Consider the following 20,589-nt stretch of genomic DNA (forward strand, 5'->3'; position numbering starts at 1 on the left):
ATTTGCTTTCTTATTGTGTAGTCTAGGTGAAGAGAGACTGGGACTAACCATAGGTCCTTTCTACATCTGGTCTGAAGACTTGGGTTTGAGTAGCCTTTTATTTTATTAGGCAAGTTGTATTCCAGCTTTACAGATGGAGAAAAAGTGCAAAAAAATACTGGGATATCAGGTTTGGAAGGCACTGAGACCACTGCCTCAATAGATTTTTGTTAAATGATTCTTCCTTGCAAATTTTAGGTCTCCATGTCCTGGTTCACAAAGATTTTTACTCCCTAAATTATAGAAATAAGTATTTTATATTAGTTGTAATTTTTCTACTTAACAGTAGTTGTTTTCCTCTATAATTCTTTTCACTTTGTAGGAGGTGCCAATTTGGATCTGAATTCTGTGGAACCAAAACCAAAGAAGTGGATCCTTGACATGACATGGCTCAATCTTGTGCAGTTATCTAGCCTGAACCCTTTTAACCAACTACTGGTGCAAGTTGTTAGGAATGAGAAGTCCTGGAAAGCTTGGTTTGATGAAGCAGCACCTGAAAAAGCTGTTATTCCTGATGGATATGACAGCTTACTGGATCAATTCCGTAAACTGCTCCTTGTCCGTAGCTGGTGCCCTGATCATACTGTTGCCCAAGTAAGATATACTTTTATACAATGTTTATGCCATGTGGCATCCATCTCCTATAGAACTGCTAGTACCAAACTTCTGTTCTCTGAATTTGTTTTTACTGTAGTATTTGTTTCAGTGAGCTATTTTGAAAATCAGATATTGAAATCCTTATAATAAATACATGTGAAAGAAATATTAGTTTATGTAATTGCAAGAAATTAGAAAGTGCATTGCAAGACATGGAATAAATTGTTGGAGCTGTAAGAATACTTTTTTTTCTGTGTGTGGCATTTCTAAAGTGGAGTCATGAGACTTGTAAAGCAGTTGCATTCTCCCGGTGAATCAGAAGATACATCCCTATTTTTCACAGAGGAAGTGGAAAGAGAACAGTTCATTTTGATGACTGGTGCACTAAAATAACAGATAAACTGTTTACTTACCCTCCATGCTGAGGAATTAATAATTAAAACTGTCTTGTGGCATATATCGTAAAAGAAACTGCAGTAGACTAGCAGTTTCTCCACAGCCTGTGGTATTTGGATTTTTCTTCTCTATGTAAGTCTAAAATAGATGTATGCATCTATGAGGATCCTCTTTTCACTTTTTTTTTTTTTTTTTTGTCTTTACCTACACTGGAAAGTAGCACTTTTGACATTTATCAACACTCTTATTGTCTTGCACAACCATCTTCGAGAAAGAACGCCTCTGAAGGTGGTTTCAAAAACTGTAATTTTTGAGGAAAGAGGGGATCCTATTTGTTAGCATTTATCTCATCTTTCCCCACCGTGTTTCCCTAAGTGTTACAAAATTTTACCTTTCTTCAATAGGGCGGAAGTTATGCTTAATAGTGGATGATTAAGTTATTTTTTCTGGAATTGGTTTTTTCCTCAGTCCACCTTGTTCCTAGGTGCTTCTTTCTGTAATACATGCCTCAGAATCTGTGCTAGTAGTTTACACGATTGGAAAATCATGTCAGTCAAAAAAACATTTCATGCAGCAGGATAGCTTTAGAAGTCCTTTTAGAAAATGTCTGTGAAAAGAGGACAATAGAAGCATAGGGAAAGTTTGACCTTTAAAGATAAAGTCTGAGCTGTGTTTATGTTTTGTAGAAATAGATATTCAGCATAAGGGACTTGAATTGGATACATGCTGGACAGGAGAATTTGTTTGAAGTTCCAACAAATATATGGAAGATTGTAACTGGGTCAGATGAAAGATCTATCTAATCTGCTATGCTGTAAGAGACAGTGTCAACAGTATATGCTTAGAGGAGCTAAGAATGCCGGTGGTGTAAAGAAACTCTTTTATTTGGCTATCCACCAAGCTTTAGCAGTCAGTAATTTAGGGGCAATATCTGGGCTGTCTTCAGAGCTGACAGGGGATCTATTCTGCATGGATTTATTTAGTTCTTCAAAAGAAAACATTTAGCATCCTCTAGCAAAAATGTTCACAGGATGGCTGTTGTGTGAGCAGAATTCTTTCTTTTCTGTGTTTAACCTTGCTGTCTGACAATTTCAATGGTTGCCTCCTGTGGACTGTAACTTTTGTTACACCAAAGTTAAAAATGAAAGTTTAGAAAGTCCAAATTTCATGTTGGTTAATTTCACATCAGTGATTAATGCTAAATAAAAAAAAAAGAAAAGGTAGATATTTCTGGTAACTCGTTTTTTTTTAGGCTCGACACTACATTGCAGAATCTCTTGGAGGGAAATATGCAGAAGGATTTATTCTTGAAATGGAAGCAATGTGGACAGAAAGTGACTGTCGAACACCTTTGACATGCTTTTTATCAATGGGGTCTGACCCCACTGAAAATATAGAACGTCTTGCAAAATCAAAGGTATCCTCCTAAACTGAGTTTGCTAGAGCTGATAAAAACATTTTAAAATATCCTTTGAACTAGAAACAGTATTTCTACATTTTATAGAAACTTGAATGATGATATTTAACAGTGTTCTCTGGAAGTTAATTTTGGACCAGTAACCAAAATGCGTTTACTGAGGAAATGGAAATACTACATTCCTGCATTTTCCCATTGTTTGATTCCAGTGAGCCCTCTGTCTTTATCCAGCAGACTGTGATAGTCCATTACTTAGTGAAAGTATATGATATATATATATATATATATATATAAAAGAACAAAGCGATACCTGTGGTTTGCACTGCATCACATTCACTTGCAGAAAAAAATCATAAATATGGTGACAAGAGAAATTAATTTGAAGAGCCTACCATTCACACAGTTCATTTGATGGAGACGTTCAACATTTCTTACAGCACAGCATCACTTTAAGGCACTATGTGCTTTATGTTTTACAGTTCACATAATATAGATGCAAGTATAATTTTCCTAAAACAAATAAGTTATTCACATTAGATCTCCATAAATTTTCCTCCCTGTTAAAATACATCTTCATTTAAAGGTGCAGGATTTAGGGTATGCACTAAGTAAAATTTACGTGCAAAAGCACCCACAAATCTCTTTACCTTATTAACTGGGAAGTTCAAATGTGTGTTCTTGGAAAATCAGGACTCTTATTTTATTTGTCTGACTGTGGTAAAGAGTGCTTAAATTATGATATCACTCTCACTTGAATGTTTAAACTTAGGAATCTTAAGTCTGAAGTTTTTGATGTGATCCTTGTCACCTGAAAGTGTGCAGCCAGATAGTCAGCCAATGTACAGACACAGGGAGAGGGAAGGATGGCAGTTGGGCAAGCAGAATTTTTAGGTTTCTTTAAAGCAATGCATTGGAAGAACAGTTTTATTCCTATTCACAATTTATTCTATTGCCTTTTCAAAAGGTATGAGGAAAAACTTTGTAGAAGATCTGAAATTAACTGCAAGAATATTTACAGACTAGAAATGAGCAATTTCTTTCAGTCCCTTTTCAAGTCCAGGTAAACACATTAGGTGGTTGTGATTGGATTCCTGTTTTCATGGCCTGTGGTATGAACAAAAATGGAGTGTCAGCTTTGTGATGATGTTTTCACTCACCTGTTTGGCTGTTCAGTGTATGTATCCTGTGAAATGGACTCCTAGATAGGTACTTACTCTGTCTCAAATATGAGTTAGTTTCTGTAATCAGTGAAGAGTGGCTCCTTTGAAAGCAATTCAGAACACACAATTGAGACTTAATTCTGACTTGCATCAAGGAGTTGAGTATTTCTGTCCAATTGACCATGTAAAGGGATGAAGGATGCTAACCTAACAGAGTCTCTTGAAGTCAGCTGGTAACTTAGAGTAACTCTTGCAAGGAGTGGAACAAAATGCTCTCCCATTCTGTCAAATCTTGATCAAGACCTTAGCCTGTCTGGGGAAGTGCTGGGAGGTAGAGGGTGCTCTGTAATTGTGACTGTTAAAAAACAGCATTTTTTTGCTGTCATTCTGAAAGTATATTGCAGAGGGCAGTTTTAATATGCTTTCATGCGTCAAGGAAACATGTATAGCATAATAGAAAGTGAGGTTGCAAAAGAGCTGAAGAGTTTGCCTTGTTTACTCACAAATGGTTTGTGAACAAGGCAACATCAGCTAGGCTGTCATAAACCTGATTTTCAACTATAATATCAACTGCAAATGTAAAGTTAACTGTAAAGTATTTGTCTGATCTCTTGAAGTAAGGATCTTGCCACACAGTATATAGAAACCATTGAAATTTACAAAAGGCATCCAGATTCTGCAAATCAAACTACAAACAGATCTTTTTGAAGTAAAAATCTATATTAAGATTGTAGGACTGGAGGAGCACTTGAGTAGTTCTCTAGCTTTTTAAAAATGCATCTTGAAATCATTTATAGTTTTCAGAAACATTTACAAGAAAGCTTTGTGTTTATTTTGCTAGTTTGTCAACAAATTGTACTTAGTTCCTGTCTTTCTCTGCTTTTTTCCAGTATAAACCTTAGGTCTATTTGGTAGTGCCGTGATTAGCTGCACTGAGGGTCTGATCTTGGTATATATGTGATTCTGTACGTCCAAAGCATCCTATTTATTGTTTGGGTTTTTTTTTCTCTTAATGATAGAAAATTTCCAAAAGACATGCTTGGCATGTTTTTCAGTGATTTCCCTTTTACAGGCATGATTTGTAGTCTTAAAATGGATTGTCAATACTGATGGTACCTCTAAGTATGATATTAACGATATAAACCAATTATCTGCAGTTGGAAATGTTCAAATTTGTGACCAGAATTCATTTTTCACTCTAAAATTTAGCTATTCAGATAGCCTTCTCCTAAAGAAATGGAAACGGTATCTGTGACTACTGAGCTTTATAACCTTGTTTATAAATTAAGCAAGCTGCCCCCTTTACTTTCACTTGAAGATGGAGGAAATTTTCACTTTCTGAATTAAAATGAAGTTCATTATCCCTAGTGCTTTGACTTCATGAAACCCAGATATTTTTGTTATTGTAGAGATAGCTTCTTTCAGGGAATGATGCATGGAACCTTCAACAGAACTGTCAGGGCCACTCCAGTGACTAAAATGATAGTGTTTGCATCTGGATTGCAATGTATTAAGATGTCACAGAGACATTGGTATGAATCATTACTGAGAGAAACATTCTGCGTGCAGGCATTTTGATAGAGTTCTTTCAGAAGGAGTAAAATGAGAAAAATCCATAGTGAAAAATATTTTTTCCTTGTCTTCATGTTTCCATAACCTTTCATGATTGTACATTTGAGAGGTAACATTGCTGAAAGAGCAAATTATGAGCAGATGCTTTGTTAGGGAATAATGAACCGGCTGAATATTTATGCACTCTGCAGGGGTAGTCATAGTCTTTGACTTGCGGGCATGCTAACTAGGATACATCTTAGAAAAGGCAAAGTTTTTGCTGCTCCAGCACATAGCCAACTTCACAGGCTATTTAGCTTTGCTTCTTGTAGCTGCAGTTTCAGGTTTTACTGACCCGAGAGATGGATTTACCTGCTTTCTTATCTTTGGCATTCTCTTCTCCTTAAATCTTTTGCCAGGATGTGGAGATCATATACAGCAGCTGTATTTATACTGTTCAGTAAAATCAGGTTAGAGCGTGTTCTCTGACCCCAAGGCCAAATGACCCAGCACAGCTTGTGTCCATACGCTTCACCTTTTTATCCTGCAAAAGTAGGGCAGCCTCATCCACACTGTTTAGGAGTGAATGACTTCCTTTTGGTTTCACAGTGTGAGAGTCCCAGTAGCAGGAAAACTGAGAATGAGCCTTTGCAGCTCTCAGCCAGCTGAAGATAGGCCCAGATGGATAAGTCTTTATGCAGTTCATTGCTTACGGCATGAGGGATACTGAGCTATAGGTCTTGAACATAAAAATGTCCATGAAACTTAAGTCTTTTCATCAATTCCCTTGCTCTCAACATGTGTATAGAATAATATGCTCAACTAGATTTGATAATTCTGGTTTTCCCTGGTAGGACTCAGGCAGCCAACCTAAGCCAGGGGACTACCTACTTAACAAGAACAAGGGTAGTAAGGACAACAAGGCGGTAGGGGTCTGCCTGCACGTTACTTACAGACTTGTATGGTCCTCACCGCAACCTAGTCAGGTTGTCTTTTTCAGATCCCCTTGTGAGAGTTTGTATCATCTTCTGTTTTTCTGAACAACTGACTATCTTCTCCCATGGCTTTTGGAGGAAAGATTCTATAAATTGCCAGAATTCTTGTGTTTGTGTTTGAGTGTTATTCTGAATCCAGAAAACTAACAGCTAGAAAACTGTCTAGAGTTAGCATATCATCAAACTAGAATCCTCTGAATCAGTGGCTCCACCGCTGACAATTAACAATACAGGATGTTTGCTAAAGAATGACTTAGTGGGAACCAATCTTTCCTGTCCTGCCTGCTTCCTTGACATTCTCTGTTAGATGAAATAAGTATGTTCAGACAGTAAAAAGACACCAAAATTGTTGGCTTTACTCAGTGCATTAATTATGATGTGGAGTCTTAATATTCATCTGCCTCAAGGTAGTCTACATCATAGGAAAAAGGATAGCCAGGCAGCTATGTTGTTGTCTGTATGTCCAGCTTTATTTCGGAAAGTGAGGAAAAGGAAGGAAAAATGTTTCAGTTGTCTAATCCCATTGACTCTGTCAGATCTGCAAAAACAGATTATGTCCAGTGGGTGTAGTTTTGGAGGGTTTTGTGGTTTTCATTTACCCTGTTTTAATATAGCCACTCTCCATTGATATTAGTGGTTTTACACATGGACCTACGGAAGCAATACATCACACGTATAATCATCCTAAAGAACCATGTATAAAAGAAACTTTCTTTTTTTCCTTCCAGAACATTCCTTGTTGTGCCATTTCAATGGGTCAGGGCCAGGAAGTCCATGCAAGGCGCCTGCTAAATCAATGCATGCAAGATGGAGGATGGCTCCTTCTACAGAACTGCCACCTTGGCTTGGAGTTTCTTAGTGAATTAATGGACACCATTGCAACAACAGAATCTATGAATGAAAGTTTCAGGACCTGGATCACTACAGAGGCTCACCCAGAGTTTCCTATCAATCTTTTACAGTCCTCTATCAAATTTACTAATGAACCCCCTCAAGGTAGGAAACCATGCTTTTTTGAGTTAAGGGCTTGTTTTTCCCCCTCCCACTGTATCACTATACTCTGTGCAGTGTTTCATTTTTTATTCTCTGTTGTTTCATTAGCTAAATACAGCACTGTGTAAATCAGTCTTGTGATGTGTAAAGCATGACTCTTTTGGGGAGAAAATGGATATTGTTTATTTTTGTAACAGAAATTGATAGTGATTTTGTTGTTTATGTAGAACCTGTGGAGAATGCCAGGTCAGTGGTCCTTTCTTAAGCTTAGCACACCCCATCACTCTTTTCTTTCTGTCCGGTTGACCCTGTCCAAGGATGCAGAGGGGGACCGATCCTGTGCTCTGAACACCCAACCTCAACCTCCCAAGCTGCAGGATGTAGCTGTGGCAGTTGCTTCTTGTTATGTCATCTGGCACTGTTGACAGGAAACTGACCCCAGCATCTTTGTAATCGTCCTTCAATATTTGTTAGCTGTTACTGAATCAACCTTTAGACTCTGTCACAGGCAAGACAGTAAAAAACAACCCATAGTGAATCTGAATACTGGGGGTTACATAAGAACTGATGAGATTAGGGCTTTTATGTTACTTGCTTGTTTTACACACTCACCGTCTCATACTCCCAGCCTCCTGTATTACATTCATTTCATCTTGACTTCCTTTCCCATTGGAGAGATCGATGCTGGTCCAGGAAGGTTGGGCAGAAGGTCCTGACGGTTTCATATTGTGCAGCTGCTTGCAGCTACCAGTCTTGGATGTTACTGGCCTAGATCCCCCGGCACCCCTTGCCATTTGCCTCCAGGATCTTTCCTTCAGGATCTTTCCCAACTTCCAGGATGTTTCCTCAAGCTAGGGTGTTCATCTTGTACTTTCTGGGTCTCTAAGCCCTCAGTTTTCCTAACCTAAGTAGTCTATGTGCAGAAGCATAATGTGTGATCAAGCATCCTAATTGGCAGTTCTGACTCATGTTTCTGTATTAAATTGGAGGATTCAGGATGTTTCAGTTTTTGCAGCCTGTACCATTTGCAGTTAGCAAGTAGCAGGTTTGTCCTTGAGAGTTTCAAATTTCATTTTGGACAGCCACCATCCCTCATTGATGCATGCAATTTTCTGCTGCTTTTCAGTATTCACCATCTAAGCTGTTTTTTTGCATACCACAGTTTGCTCTTCAACAGACTAAACAAACTCGGTCTTTTTGTCCTATCTTTGTAAGTCACGTACACTCAGTATTTGATCACCTTTATTGCCCCATCCAGTTTCTCCACACCTCCCTTGTGTGCCAAATGTGGACAATATATCTGAGGGGAAGCCTGATCAGTGCTAATTGGAAAGTGATAAGAACTTCCTTCAATCTGTTGGTTGTGCTTCTTCTAAGGTAGCCCACTATCTGGATTGCCTTATTTGCAAGAATAGTGCAATTTTAGCTTATAGTCAGCCTGGCTTCTGTGGTGACCCTGAAATGCTTACCAGTAGATCTCAGCTAGCAGATCTCAGCTTATGAAAATGCAGGGGGATATTGTGCTGCAGGTGCAGAACTTTGCATTTCTTGTTGATCTTCATGCAGGTTTTGTTTGCCAAGTCTTTAGCTCTCTCTAGATCCCTCTGGACTGATGCTCTGCCTCTTAGTATGTCAGCCACACACTTCAATTTAGTATTGTCCGCAAATTTGTTTGTTTTGCCTTTTGTCTCCTTATCCAAGCTTTTATTTTGGCTGCTAGGATATCTTAAGCCACTGATTACTTGCTATTCTTTGAGCCTAGTAACCAGCCTGCTAGCCTTCTACAATACGATGATTAGTTTAGTGGATGAAGGGAGAGTATTGTCTATCTTGACTTGAAGAAGTCTTCTGACACAGCCCTCCAATACATTCTAAGGGACATACTGATGAAGTAGGCATTACAGAAGTGGGCAGTGAGATGGACTGAAAATTGTTTGAACTCCCAGGCTTAAAGAGTTGTGGTCAGCTGCACAAATCCAGCTGGAGAGCAATCAGCAGTGATGTACCTGAGGGGGCAATACTGGCACCAGCAGTGATTAAATTTTTCACTAACAACCTGGATGATGGGAAACTCTCAGCAAGTTTATAGTTGATAAAAAGTGGGAAGAACGGGCCAGACCAGAAGGTCATGTTGTTGTTCAGTTGGAGTTTCACAGGCTGGAGAAATGGTCTGACAGGAGTGTACTGAACTTCAACATAGGGAAATGCCAAGTACTCCCTCTGTGGAGAAAGAACCTCACGCACCCATACGTGATGGAGTTGACCAGCTGTAAAGTAGCTTTGCAGAAAAGGACCTGAGCTTCCTGATGGAAACCAAGTAGAACACAAGCCAGAAATATGCCCTTGGAGGAAAAAATGGTCTGCAACACCCTCAACTGCATTAGGAAGAACGTTTCTAGCAGATTGAGGGAGGTGATTCTTCTCTACTCAGCCATGGTGAGAAAGCATTTGAAGTGATGGTCCAAGTCTGACCTCCCCAGTGCAAGAAAGACATGGACAGAATGAGTCCAGTGAGAGGCCAAAAAGATACCAAAGGGATTGGAGAATATGAATTATGAGGAGAGGCTGAGAAAGCTATGATTGTTTAACATTGAGGAGAGAAGGGGTATCTTATGAATGCATAAACTATGTGATGGGAGTGAGTAAAGAAAACAGCATGACTTTTCTCAGTGGTACCAAGTGACAGAAAGAGAGGTGATGGACACAAATGGAAATCCAGGAAATTCCACTTCAGCATCAGAAAAAACTTAACCCACAGTGAGTGTGGTCAAATACTGGAACAGCTTGTCCAGTCAGTTTGTAGACTCCATCCTCAAAACCCACAGGGACAAGCTGCTGAGCAGCCAGCTCTAGCTGACCCTGTTTTGAGAAGCCGTATTGCACAAGGTGACCTCCAGAGGTCCCTTCCAACCTCAACTATTTGGTGTTATTCTGTGTGATAAGAAAACATCCAGCTTTTCTAAGTAGTCTCTGACCTGTTGTTCTCCTGCTGTTGAATGTCTCTCTCTTACCCAAACTATGCTGCTACCTGCAGATGTCCTTTACAAATTTATAGAAACAACTTCCTGCCCTGCCTTCTATCTACTCATTATGTATGATGACGGAAGGTTACTTTTGTATTTTGAACTATGGGAGAAGGTCTTCAAGCCTGACACTTATTTTGGCTTTTAACTCCCTCATATTTAACTAACTGTGTAATACATTAACTTACCCTTCATTTATATATATATACGTTACCACTGATTTCAGTTAATGAAGTCAGTAGGAGCTGAGAATTTTTATCCAAGGTCATATTTAATGCCTCAGTCATTTAAACCTCTTATTTCAGTATTTATCTTCCTTTGGATACTAGTAAGATGTCTACAAAATGTCTGATCTTGTGAAAGACATTATGTTTCAGCGTATATACTCTAAAAAGCAGTTAGTCTACTGTTAAAATGTCTTACTTCTTTCTCTTCTCCTGTCCTCTTACTTCAGTGCTCAACATCTCTTGTACTGTGACCCTCTCTTTATCATTTAAATGCTAACACTCTATAAGTCAGGTTATAGCCAATTTATGACTTGCATTTATTAATAGAAATATGCCTGGTGTAACAATTTAAGTCAGGATGAAATATAAAGTTTTAGTTTTCTGACTCTCCCGCCACATTGGTAGAACAATGTGATAAGGGACTTTTGTTTAATTACTATTTCTTGATTTTAGAACTCTTATGATTCCCTTATAGTATTTTGAAAAGCTATTTGTTTGAATATTGTTCTACAGTATTTTTGTGAAATAAGAAAGAAGCAAAAGGGCTTTTATTGTGTTATAGCATGTATGAGGACTTGGACAATCTATTAACTGCACTTGGAATTTGTCTTTTTAGACTTGCATTAAGCTGCTTAGGTGGAAGATAACATGAGTGACCTGGTGTCAGTAACTCATGCTTGGTGTTTTCTGCCAAAGGCAGATGATGCTTCAGTAGTGCTGCCTGAAAGCATCTGGGTGTAGTGGGGCTTATGTATTCTGTGGAAGCTGAGATTGTATCAGTATTACCTGCCTAAAGGTGTTCCTGGGATATGAAATGTCCGTGCTAAAACCAACCTCCCCAAGCATGAGTACTTCCACTGTGAATTTAGGTTCTCGTCTCATCATCTTGATGCCTGTACGATAGTTTGAGAAGCTGCATACAGAATTTTGAGATTGTTATAGGGATGAAATCTAAATAAAATTGTCTTCAGTAGAACTAAAATCTCATTTTATATGTAAATACTGAAACACAAACTATTGGTTATCCAGTGATATATTTCATATGATGTTAGGTGCCTTTTTGATTGCCATATAGTTGCTGAATAGTTACGTTTATATTTCAGTTGTTATTGGTAACATTTAGAAAACGATTGCTTAATTGTAATTCCTTCCAGACTCCTGAACCTAGTTCGGTGTGTCATCTACCTGAAACAAAACATAATTGAAGTTTGCCTGCTATGACCAGCTGAACAGATAATTGATTCAGAGAGATTATTTGAAGCTATAAATAAGATGATACTGTAAATTGGAATAGAGAATTCTGCTTAACGGAACTTGGTCTTATGCGTTCCATACACTTTTTCCCTTGTATATTACATTTTTATACTTACTTTGTAGGTATGAAAGCTGGCTTAAAACGAACATACTCAGCTGTTACTCAGGATCACCTAGAAGTGAGCAACATGCCACAGTGGAAACCATTGCTATATGCTGTAGCATTTCTTCACTCAACTGTTCAGGTTTAAAAATGCATTTCTTCTGTCATAAAGCCATATTTCGTTTATCAATGCACTGTGTTATTAAATGAAAAACATGTTTAAATGTTAGTTCCTTGTTGGTAAATTAATGCAAGGAAAATAAGAAAGAAAATAACAGCCCTCTATTACTGCAACTGTCTTAGAACTTTCAACTCTGCTCATGTTGATCTTGTACCTCTAACAGGGATGGTATTTCAAAGCAAAAATGAACAGTCAACCAATGATCAATTAATGTACTCTTCTGTTAAAGTCTTGGGGAATGGCTGTGTGATATGTCTTTCAACTAACTGTTTTTCACTAATATTTTAAATCATAAAAGCACATTAAAGAAATTTACAGCTTGGGTTGGAAAACCATAGTCTTAAAACTGCTGCTTTCAAGATGAGAAGGGATAAGAGGGTGAATATAAATCCTTCCTGCACTGAAACCCGTAGGAGGAAATGAAGGTGGAAGATGGTTTTGTGTCTTGCCTTTCAGGAGTTCCATTAAGGAAAGTGCTTTATGGATTAACCACAACTTTTTATCATTCTATTGATAGATTTTGCAGTATTCTTAGTTTATATTTGGTGCCTAGTTAAAATTTAACTCTGTGGCATCCATGCACTGATACATTGCAGTCCAATAGAAGCCTGTGGTATGCTTGTCTTTGGCCTATTGCTTCTTTCTTGGTAGAAATTAAGAATGTTTAAGTACCAGATGTTGCCCCAATAACTACGTACTGCCAGCCATATCTGTAAATGATTCAGTAAAAAGCAGCTTTTGGTACTTGCATCTGCACCATGCAGAGACATCAGTGGTACAAATATACTGAGTCCATACCATACCATCTGAGGACCACAGATGATGATCGTGGCTGGTGAGTTTGGACATCCTTTCCTAAAAGAGTATCTTCATCTTTGAAATTCAAAACCTATAGTTCTGGACTCACAGATTCACTGCACTTAAAAAAGAGGATTTTTTCTTTGTGAAATTGTTAATATTCTTATTCTTTGCTCATATCTTTCTACTGATGATGATAAATGAAGATATATTTAACTCCTAGATAATTAATCAAGCAGTTGGTCTTGTGTGTTAAGAGAATATTTTTTTTAAAGTTGGCAAAAAGTAGCCCTGGCTGGACTATTGCATTCTTAGCATGTTTCATGTATTCTTCTGCACTTAATATTTAGTTCACAATTACTATCCATCAGACTTTTATCTTTAACTCCATCTATTTTACAGGAAAGACGAAAGTTTGGTCCGCTGGGCTGGAATATTCCTTATGAATTTAATCAGGCAGACTTTGCAGCCAGTGTGCAATTTGTTCAGAACCATTTGGATGACATGGACATTAAACGTGGAGTGAACTGGAGCTGTGTTCGCTATATGCTTGGAGAAGTACAGTATGGTGGCCGTGTAACTGATGATCTTGACAAAGCACTGCTGAATACATATGCAAGAGTGTGGTTTGGAGAGCATATGTTTAGTGAAAAATTTTGTTTCTACAAAGATTATGTTATTCCAAAAGGGAAAACAGTTGAAGACTATCTCCAGTACATAGAACAACTGCCAGTGATTGATACACCTGAGGTAAAATATTTCAGTATATTAAAGGGAGCTTTTGTCAGATAAATAAAGAGCCAGGAATGCATATGTCAAGATTAGCAGGCAGACCTGCTATAGTGGGTATCCAGTGTAGGTCTGCTGATGGGGAAGAGGTAAACGAGGCCTTCTTCAAACGGTTGGAAGAAGTCTCACATTCACAGGTCCTGGTCCTCATCGAGGACTTTAACATCGCTGATTATCTGCTAGAAGGGTGATATAGTAGGATTCAAGCAGTCTAGGAGATTTCTCGAGTGCATTAATGACAAATTCCTGGCACAGGTAACTGAGGAGCCAACAAAGAAAGGTGCTTGACTTGACCTGATACTTATGAGCAAGGAAGGACTGATCAGGGATGTGATATCCAGAGGCAGCCTTGACTGCAGTGACCAATGATGGAGCTCAGGATTTAAGAGGAGACAGTATGGCAAAAAGCAGGACCACAGCCCTGGATTTCATGAGAGTAGATTTCAACCTGTTCAGAGGTTTCTTTAAGGCTTGGGAGAATCCCATGGGATTTGGCTCTGGAGAGAATAGTGGTCCAGGAGAACAGGGATCACCTCCTCCAAGCTCAGGAAAGATCCACCCTAACAATCAGGAAATCAAAGGCAGCAGGAGGCCTGAATGGATGAACAAGAAGCTCGTAACTGAGTTCAGACATAAAAAGGAAGTGTACAAGAGGTGAAAGCAGGGGCAAGTGACCCAGCGAGAGTACAGAGCAGCTACTGTTTGATTTTGCAGGGATAGGGTTAGGAAAGTCAAGGCCAAAGTGGAGTTGAATCTATCAAGGAATGTGAAGGGCAAGAAGAAAGGGTTTTACAAGCAAGAGCACAAAGATGGCTCGGGAAAATGTGGGTCACTTGCAAAATGGGGCAGGAGAACTAGTGAGAAATTGAAAATGCTCAGTGCCTTCTTTGCCTTAGTTCTTACCAGTCAAAGTGGCCTCCAAAAATCCCAGGCCCCTAATACAAAAAGTCTAGAACAAGGAACTCGCCCCTGGTGGAAGAGGACCAGGTTAGGGAGCATTTAAACCAACTGAACACACGTAAGTTCATGGTATACGTACATGTAAACAAATTGAACATATGTAAGTCATGATGGGTTGCACTCATGGGTGCTGAGGGAGCTGGCTGATGTCACTGTCAGGTCACTTCCAATTACTTTTAAATAGTCATGGTGATTGAAAGAGGTTCCTGAAGAATGGAAGCTAGCAAATATCACTCCAGTCTTCAAGAACAGAAGAAGAAGGATCTGGGGAACTACAGGCTGGTCAGCCTCTGTTCCTGGGAAGGTGCTAAAGAAAATCCTCTTTCAAAACATTTCCAAACATAGGAAGGACAAGGACAAGCAGGTGATTGAGAGTAGCCAGCATGGATTTGTGAAGAAGAAATGCTTATCTAACCTATCAGCCTTCTACAATGAGGTGACTGGCTTGGTGGATGAGGGGAGAGCAGTGGATGTTCTTTTACGTCAACTTTAGTAAGGCCTTTGACACTATCTTCCATAACAGCTTCATGGACAATCTGTCAAAGTGTGGCTTAGGTAAGTATCGTAGTGTGACACATCTGCCATATGAGGGAAGGCTGAGAGAGCTGTGACTCTTTAGCCTTTAGTGAAGAGGAGGCTCAGGTGGGTTCTTATCAATGTATATAAATAGCTGCTCGGAGGGTGTAAAGATGGAACCTCCTAACAATAGCAAATTCCACCTGACAACAAGAGAACACTTTTTTACAGTGAAGTTGGTCAAGCACTGGAAGAGGATGCCCAGAGAGGTTGTGGAGTCTTGATCTTTGTAGATCCTAAAATCCCCCGTGGATATTTGTGCTGGACAGCCTGCTATAGCTGACCCTGCTTGAGCAGGTGGTTTGGATTAGATGACCCTCAGAGGTCCCTTCCAAATGAAACTGTTTTGTGATTTTGCAATTCCGTATGGGACTGAGCAGACATGCAAACTGAGAAGAAATGAAAATAGAAAAGTTATATGGTCTCATTTTGCAAGTTATAAGTGGGAGATCATTCCTTTTTGACAACAGGAAGATCAGGATGTTGCCATGAATTGATGGGGTAGGGTGCAGGGTAGCTCCTGGCTGCAATCACTTTTACATGACCTGATGTGTGTATACTGCAGTGATCACAGTAACTGGAAGATTACAACTTTCTCCTCCCTCTAGTACAGGCACATGTGATGAAGTTAAAATTGAAGTAGAAGTGAATGCTCTGGATTTCTGTCTCGTTGCTATTAAGTTGATAAAAGCCTTTGCAAGTAAGTTCTATTAAAATTAAATAGATGGGACTGAACAGAAAAAAATGTGTTTTTTTCTTACTGATGATCTGGCTGAGAGGGTAAGAAGATTCCAAGATCATCAAACAAATTTGCAAAGTTTTGAATCTCTGAAGGTAGTGAAAGCAGAATGCAAGTGTATTTGTGCTGGCAACGGTGTACCTTTTCCAAGTAAGGGTAAATGCAGCCGTGATAATGCACCACTGGGATCCATCTGAGCCCAGCTCACAAAGTGGTTCCTATCAACGTATGAACCTTGACTATCAGATTGCAGGTGCTACTTTCATTGATCTGCTTTTCTAAGTGCTTGGGAACCTATTTCACAATGCTGCAATATATATTTTCGAGTATTTTTATGCCTGTAAAAAATCTGTATGTATGGTTTGATATAGGGGAATTTTACCTTTGACTTTTATGTAAATATGATCAAGTCCAGGAATGCAAACACCTTTTTCTCCTTCACATTTTCACAGGTTAGGACTTTCTTTTGTCATTCCAAAATCTGTCAAAATTGCTCATGCAGACCTTTTGACCTTTTAATCTCCCAGTCTACTTCATTTTACAAAGGATATTGTGCTAGTCAAAACAGTGCATCTTTGTTTCCTCCCCTTTCCATTTCTGGTTAAGAAAGAAAGACTGAATAAGTTTGATTGTTGTATCCTTGCTCTTTTGATGAAATTTCAACCTCTAATCAGAATAAACACTTGACCTCTGAAGAGGGCTGTTGAACTCAGCATACTGGGTTTGCATGACGAGGTTTTGATAGTGAGGGGGTTACAGGGGTGGCTTCTGTGAGAAGCTGCTAGAAGCTTCCTAGTATGTCCAATAAAGCCAATGCCATCTGGCTCCAGGATGGACCCATCACTGGCCAAGACCGAGTCCATCAATGACAGTGGTAGCACCTCTGGGATGCCATAAGGTGGTGGAGGAAAAAACTGTGCAATGGCAACTTTAGCCCAAGAGAGGAGTGAGAATATGTGAGAGAAACAACTCTGCAGATACCAAAGTCAATGCAGAAGGAGGGGGAGGAGCTGCTCCAGGTGCCAGGGCAGACATTCCCCTGCAGCCCCAGGTGAAGACCCTGGTGAGGCAGGCTGTCCCCCTGCAGCCTATGGGGGTCCACGGTGGAGCACATATCCACCTGCAGCCCATGGAGGACCCCATGCCAGAGCAGGTGTTTGCCCAAAGGAGTCTGTGATCCCCTGGGGGGCCCACACTGGAGCAGGGTCCTGGCAGGAGCTGTGGCCCCATGGAGAGAGGAGCCCAGGCTGCAGCAGGTTTGCTGGCAGGACTTGTGACCCCATGGGGGACCCACTCTGCAGCAGTCTGTGCCTGAAGGGCTGCACCCCATGTAAGGGACCCACACTGGAGCAATTCATGAAGAACTTCAGCCTGTGGGAAGGACTGATGTTGGAGAAGTTCATGGAGGACTGTGTCCCATGGGAGGTACCCCACGCTGGACCAGGGGAAGAGTGTGAGGAATCCTCCCCCTGAGGGGAAGAAGGAGTGGCAGAAACAAAGTGTGATGAACTGACCACAACTCCCATTCCCTGTCCCCCTGTGCTGCTGAAGAGGAGGAGGTAGAGAAAATTACAAGTGAAGTTAAGCCTGGGAAGAACGGAAGGGTGAGGGGAAGGTGGTTTTAAGGTTTGGTTTTATTTCTCATTATCCTACTCTGATTTGATTGGTAATAAGTTCAATTATTTTCCCCCAAGCCTGTTTTACCTGTGACAGTAATTTGTGAGTAATCTTTCCTTGTCCCTATCTCGACCCCCCAAGCCTTTTGTTGCATTTTCTCTCCTTTGTCCAGTCGAGGAGGGGAGTGACAGAGCGGCTTTGGTGGGCACCTGGCCTCCAGCCAGGGTCAACTTGCCACACTCAGCAATCCCTTTGAAAATGACTTTGATTTCAGAGGGGTATAGAGCTTTAGTAATTGGTTTTGAAGATTTATCAGGCTAATAAAGACCCTGAAAGACAGGATCCAACATCTGCTTTTTAATTAAAATTCCCAGTGAATTTGGATCAAAAAGAATAAGATTCAGCTTCTTGATTAATATACAGGACATCCAGGACACTGGTCCACCCACTGCTTTACTGCTCTAGCTTCTTTATTCTTAATTCTTTCATGCATCAATTGCATAAAACATAGGACCAGAGTTGACATCCATATGTTTGGTAATATTCCACTGGTTTTGCAGTTAGCCCTTAGACTAGCACTGCAATTTACATTCACAATAGTGGGGTTTTTTCATGTTTCTAACTTGGGCTGTAGCATTGCCACAATATCTGCTAGAGTAAAACCAAACAAGCCCTTATAGTGCAAGAGCAAAAGCAGAAGAGTGTATCATCAAGTGTGTATTTCATTCCATATAGAATATGAGTGTAAGAAAGTGCATTGATATTTTCACTTTTTACAGCTCTAAATATGGTGTTTAAGTAAACTACTATGTGTAAAAACATGTTAAATCCTACTTGGAATCTAATTCCATGCTAGTTATAGTTACATCTTCTCTGACACAGAGTATTATGTCTATACTGTGTTCTTTGTGCTGTTGTAAGGATCAGATCCTAAAGTGGTGTAAGTCAGTGCAGCTTCACTGGCTTTGGCACAGATGCAGTCACTTACATCCCTTGTCTCTGAGTGTCTACATTTGCAAGTGTAACAATATAACATATGATCCCTTTTATTTTGTCCTCAGAGTGTGCAAATATTGGTTACTAGAAGTGTCTTTTTCTAATATACCAAATCTAAAGTAAAATATGAAAACATGGAAAATGAGAAGTGGAAGATTGCTTGGCTTTGGTGCTCAGTTTGAGGGCAAGGCTTCCTCATTGGATCAGTGATTCAAAGTTTGTAAGAGATAGTTAATAGCTATAATTAAATGAAGACTTGTGAAATAAGACAGTACAATTCCTCGTGGAGAAGAGTTGCAGCTGTCAACCTGACTATTATAGACTTACTGATATTTCAGTGGAAATTTCTGAGAAAGCTATTATAATTCAGACAAAGGGCGGTTTTACAGTAATTCTGTACTAGCTGTATCTTAAATAAAATAATTCAATTTCAGAAGAAGGAGAAGTAAGGAGTGGGAGACTTAAACCAAAAATAGCTAAACCATAAAATATCCTAAATATATCACTGGTCATAAAATATTTAGGTACTTTGAATATGGGCAGTGTTTTCTTCACTGTGCTGCATGCCTTATAAGCCTGAGACTAAGTAAAACAAAATGTGTTAGAAAAGGTAACTGGTCTGATTATTAGGGGCATCTACTTGAGCTGATAAAACAGCAATATATCTGTAGAGACAAAGTGGTGAGGGGTCAGTGTCCACATCTGACGTGCTTCTAACAAGGTCTAGTCTGAACCACTGGAAAGTAATCGGGTTGTACCCCTTGACAGCACTTCACAGCATGATCCAAAGTGTGCTATGCAAAGATAATCAGATCAGTTTAAAAAATCCCCACTCATATGAATGAAAATGCTGTTGTATATGCAACCTATGTAAATGTTTTTGTGTAATTTGGGCTTGGTCCTTGGCCACTTAAATGTGTGTACTTCCACTGTACCTAGTTATATCTATTGTTTTATAGAGCTGAGGGGTTTCCTCCTTGTTTATCCATTTAAATGCTTTCTTTCATGGATATAATATTAGAAGGAAGATCACAAATTTTTTTTCTCTTTTATTTTAAGGTATTTGGACTTCACCCTAACGCAGATATCACTTACCAAACTAACCTGGCTAACGAGACATTAAGTACAATAGTAAGCATCCAGCCCAAAGACAGCAGCATTGGAGGAGGGGAAACCCGAGAAGCAGTAGTACAGCGCCTTGCTGATGAGATGCTAGAGAAGTTACCTCCAGATTATAACCCTCATGAGGTATATGCTGCTTTATAGATACAGATGTTTTATGTATGTATGTATGTATGTATGTATGTGTGTATGTGTTTAGTGAGTTTTATTGTGCTCCTTAAATTTAACTGGCACATGTTTTAAAAAGCTTTTAAAATTATGCATAGTGTTTATAAGTCTGTTTTGGTTTATCGTGTAAAATATTCCTACATCGGAAACACATATTTCAAATGCTATAGTCTACTTAATTAGTCACCTTAACTCAGAACAGATATTAGAGACTTCAGAAAGTTCTTGCCCTCCTTAGTTTATTGAAGGACACTGGTGCCTTTTTCTGAAGGACCAGTGATCTTATAGTGGTTACAGCTTTCAATTTACCTACTCTTAATATGATACCACCATTATGAATAATGGATTTTATCACCAACCTTTTCATGCCCCGGATTTTTTGGAGTTTGGGTCATAACAAATGTATTTGTCAATATTTTCTTGCCTTTTTTATTAACAGTCTCATAATAGAAAATGCCATTTAGAAAAGTCCAGTATAAAGCACTCTTGCATCAGTTTGTAAGTAGGATCAAGTGTCTTGCCATGTGTTTCATGAGCAGTAACTGTTGAAAACCCCTAATTTCCATGATTTTATTAATTTTAAATAATAGTTCTGTTCTGCACCTATATTGCTTTTTTCTCCGTGGTTGCAGTCCAAGCTTGCAGAGTGCCCAGTATGCAGTATTGCAGCTTGTTATGTTATACTTTATTTTTTTCACCGGACAACCTAGAGTGTCCACTTAGGTTATAACTAGTTGTCTTGGGGTCCTGGCAATATTTCCTGTCTCCTTTTCTACTATTCATTTCAGATTGAATATGTCTTGTATAGATAGCCTCTTCTGTACTGTCATAATTCAGCTCAGAACTTCTCTTTTCATTCCCTTCTTGGCAAGCTACTTACAATGTGCA

At 39.3% G+C, this 20,589-nt stretch overlaps 1 protein-coding gene across 1 annotated transcript in view; it reads left to right on the forward strand.

Annotated features, from left to right (window-relative positions):
- Positions 1-20,589, forward strand: part of LOC308060176 (dynein axonemal heavy chain 5-like) — a 177,840-nt gene that overhangs the window by 130,975 nt on the left and 26,276 nt on the right. Inside the window, exons 65-70 of the mRNA XM_080378560.1 lie at positions 362-633; positions 2,285-2,449; positions 6,884-7,151; positions 11,776-11,897; positions 13,137-13,484; positions 19,471-19,659. Coding sequence (XP_080234686.1) covers positions 362-633; positions 2,285-2,449; positions 6,884-7,151; positions 11,776-11,897; positions 13,137-13,484; positions 19,471-19,659 — 1,364 coding nt within the window. The remainder of the gene's footprint in view (positions 1-361; positions 634-2,284; positions 2,450-6,883; positions 7,152-11,775; positions 11,898-13,136; positions 13,485-19,470; positions 19,660-20,589) is intronic.

The sequence above is a fragment of the Falco punctatus genome, assembly GCF_963210335.1.
Source record: "Falco punctatus genome assembly, chromosome: 3".
In the NCBI taxonomy this organism is placed as follows: Eukaryota; Metazoa; Chordata; class Aves; order Falconiformes; family Falconidae; genus Falco; species Falco punctatus.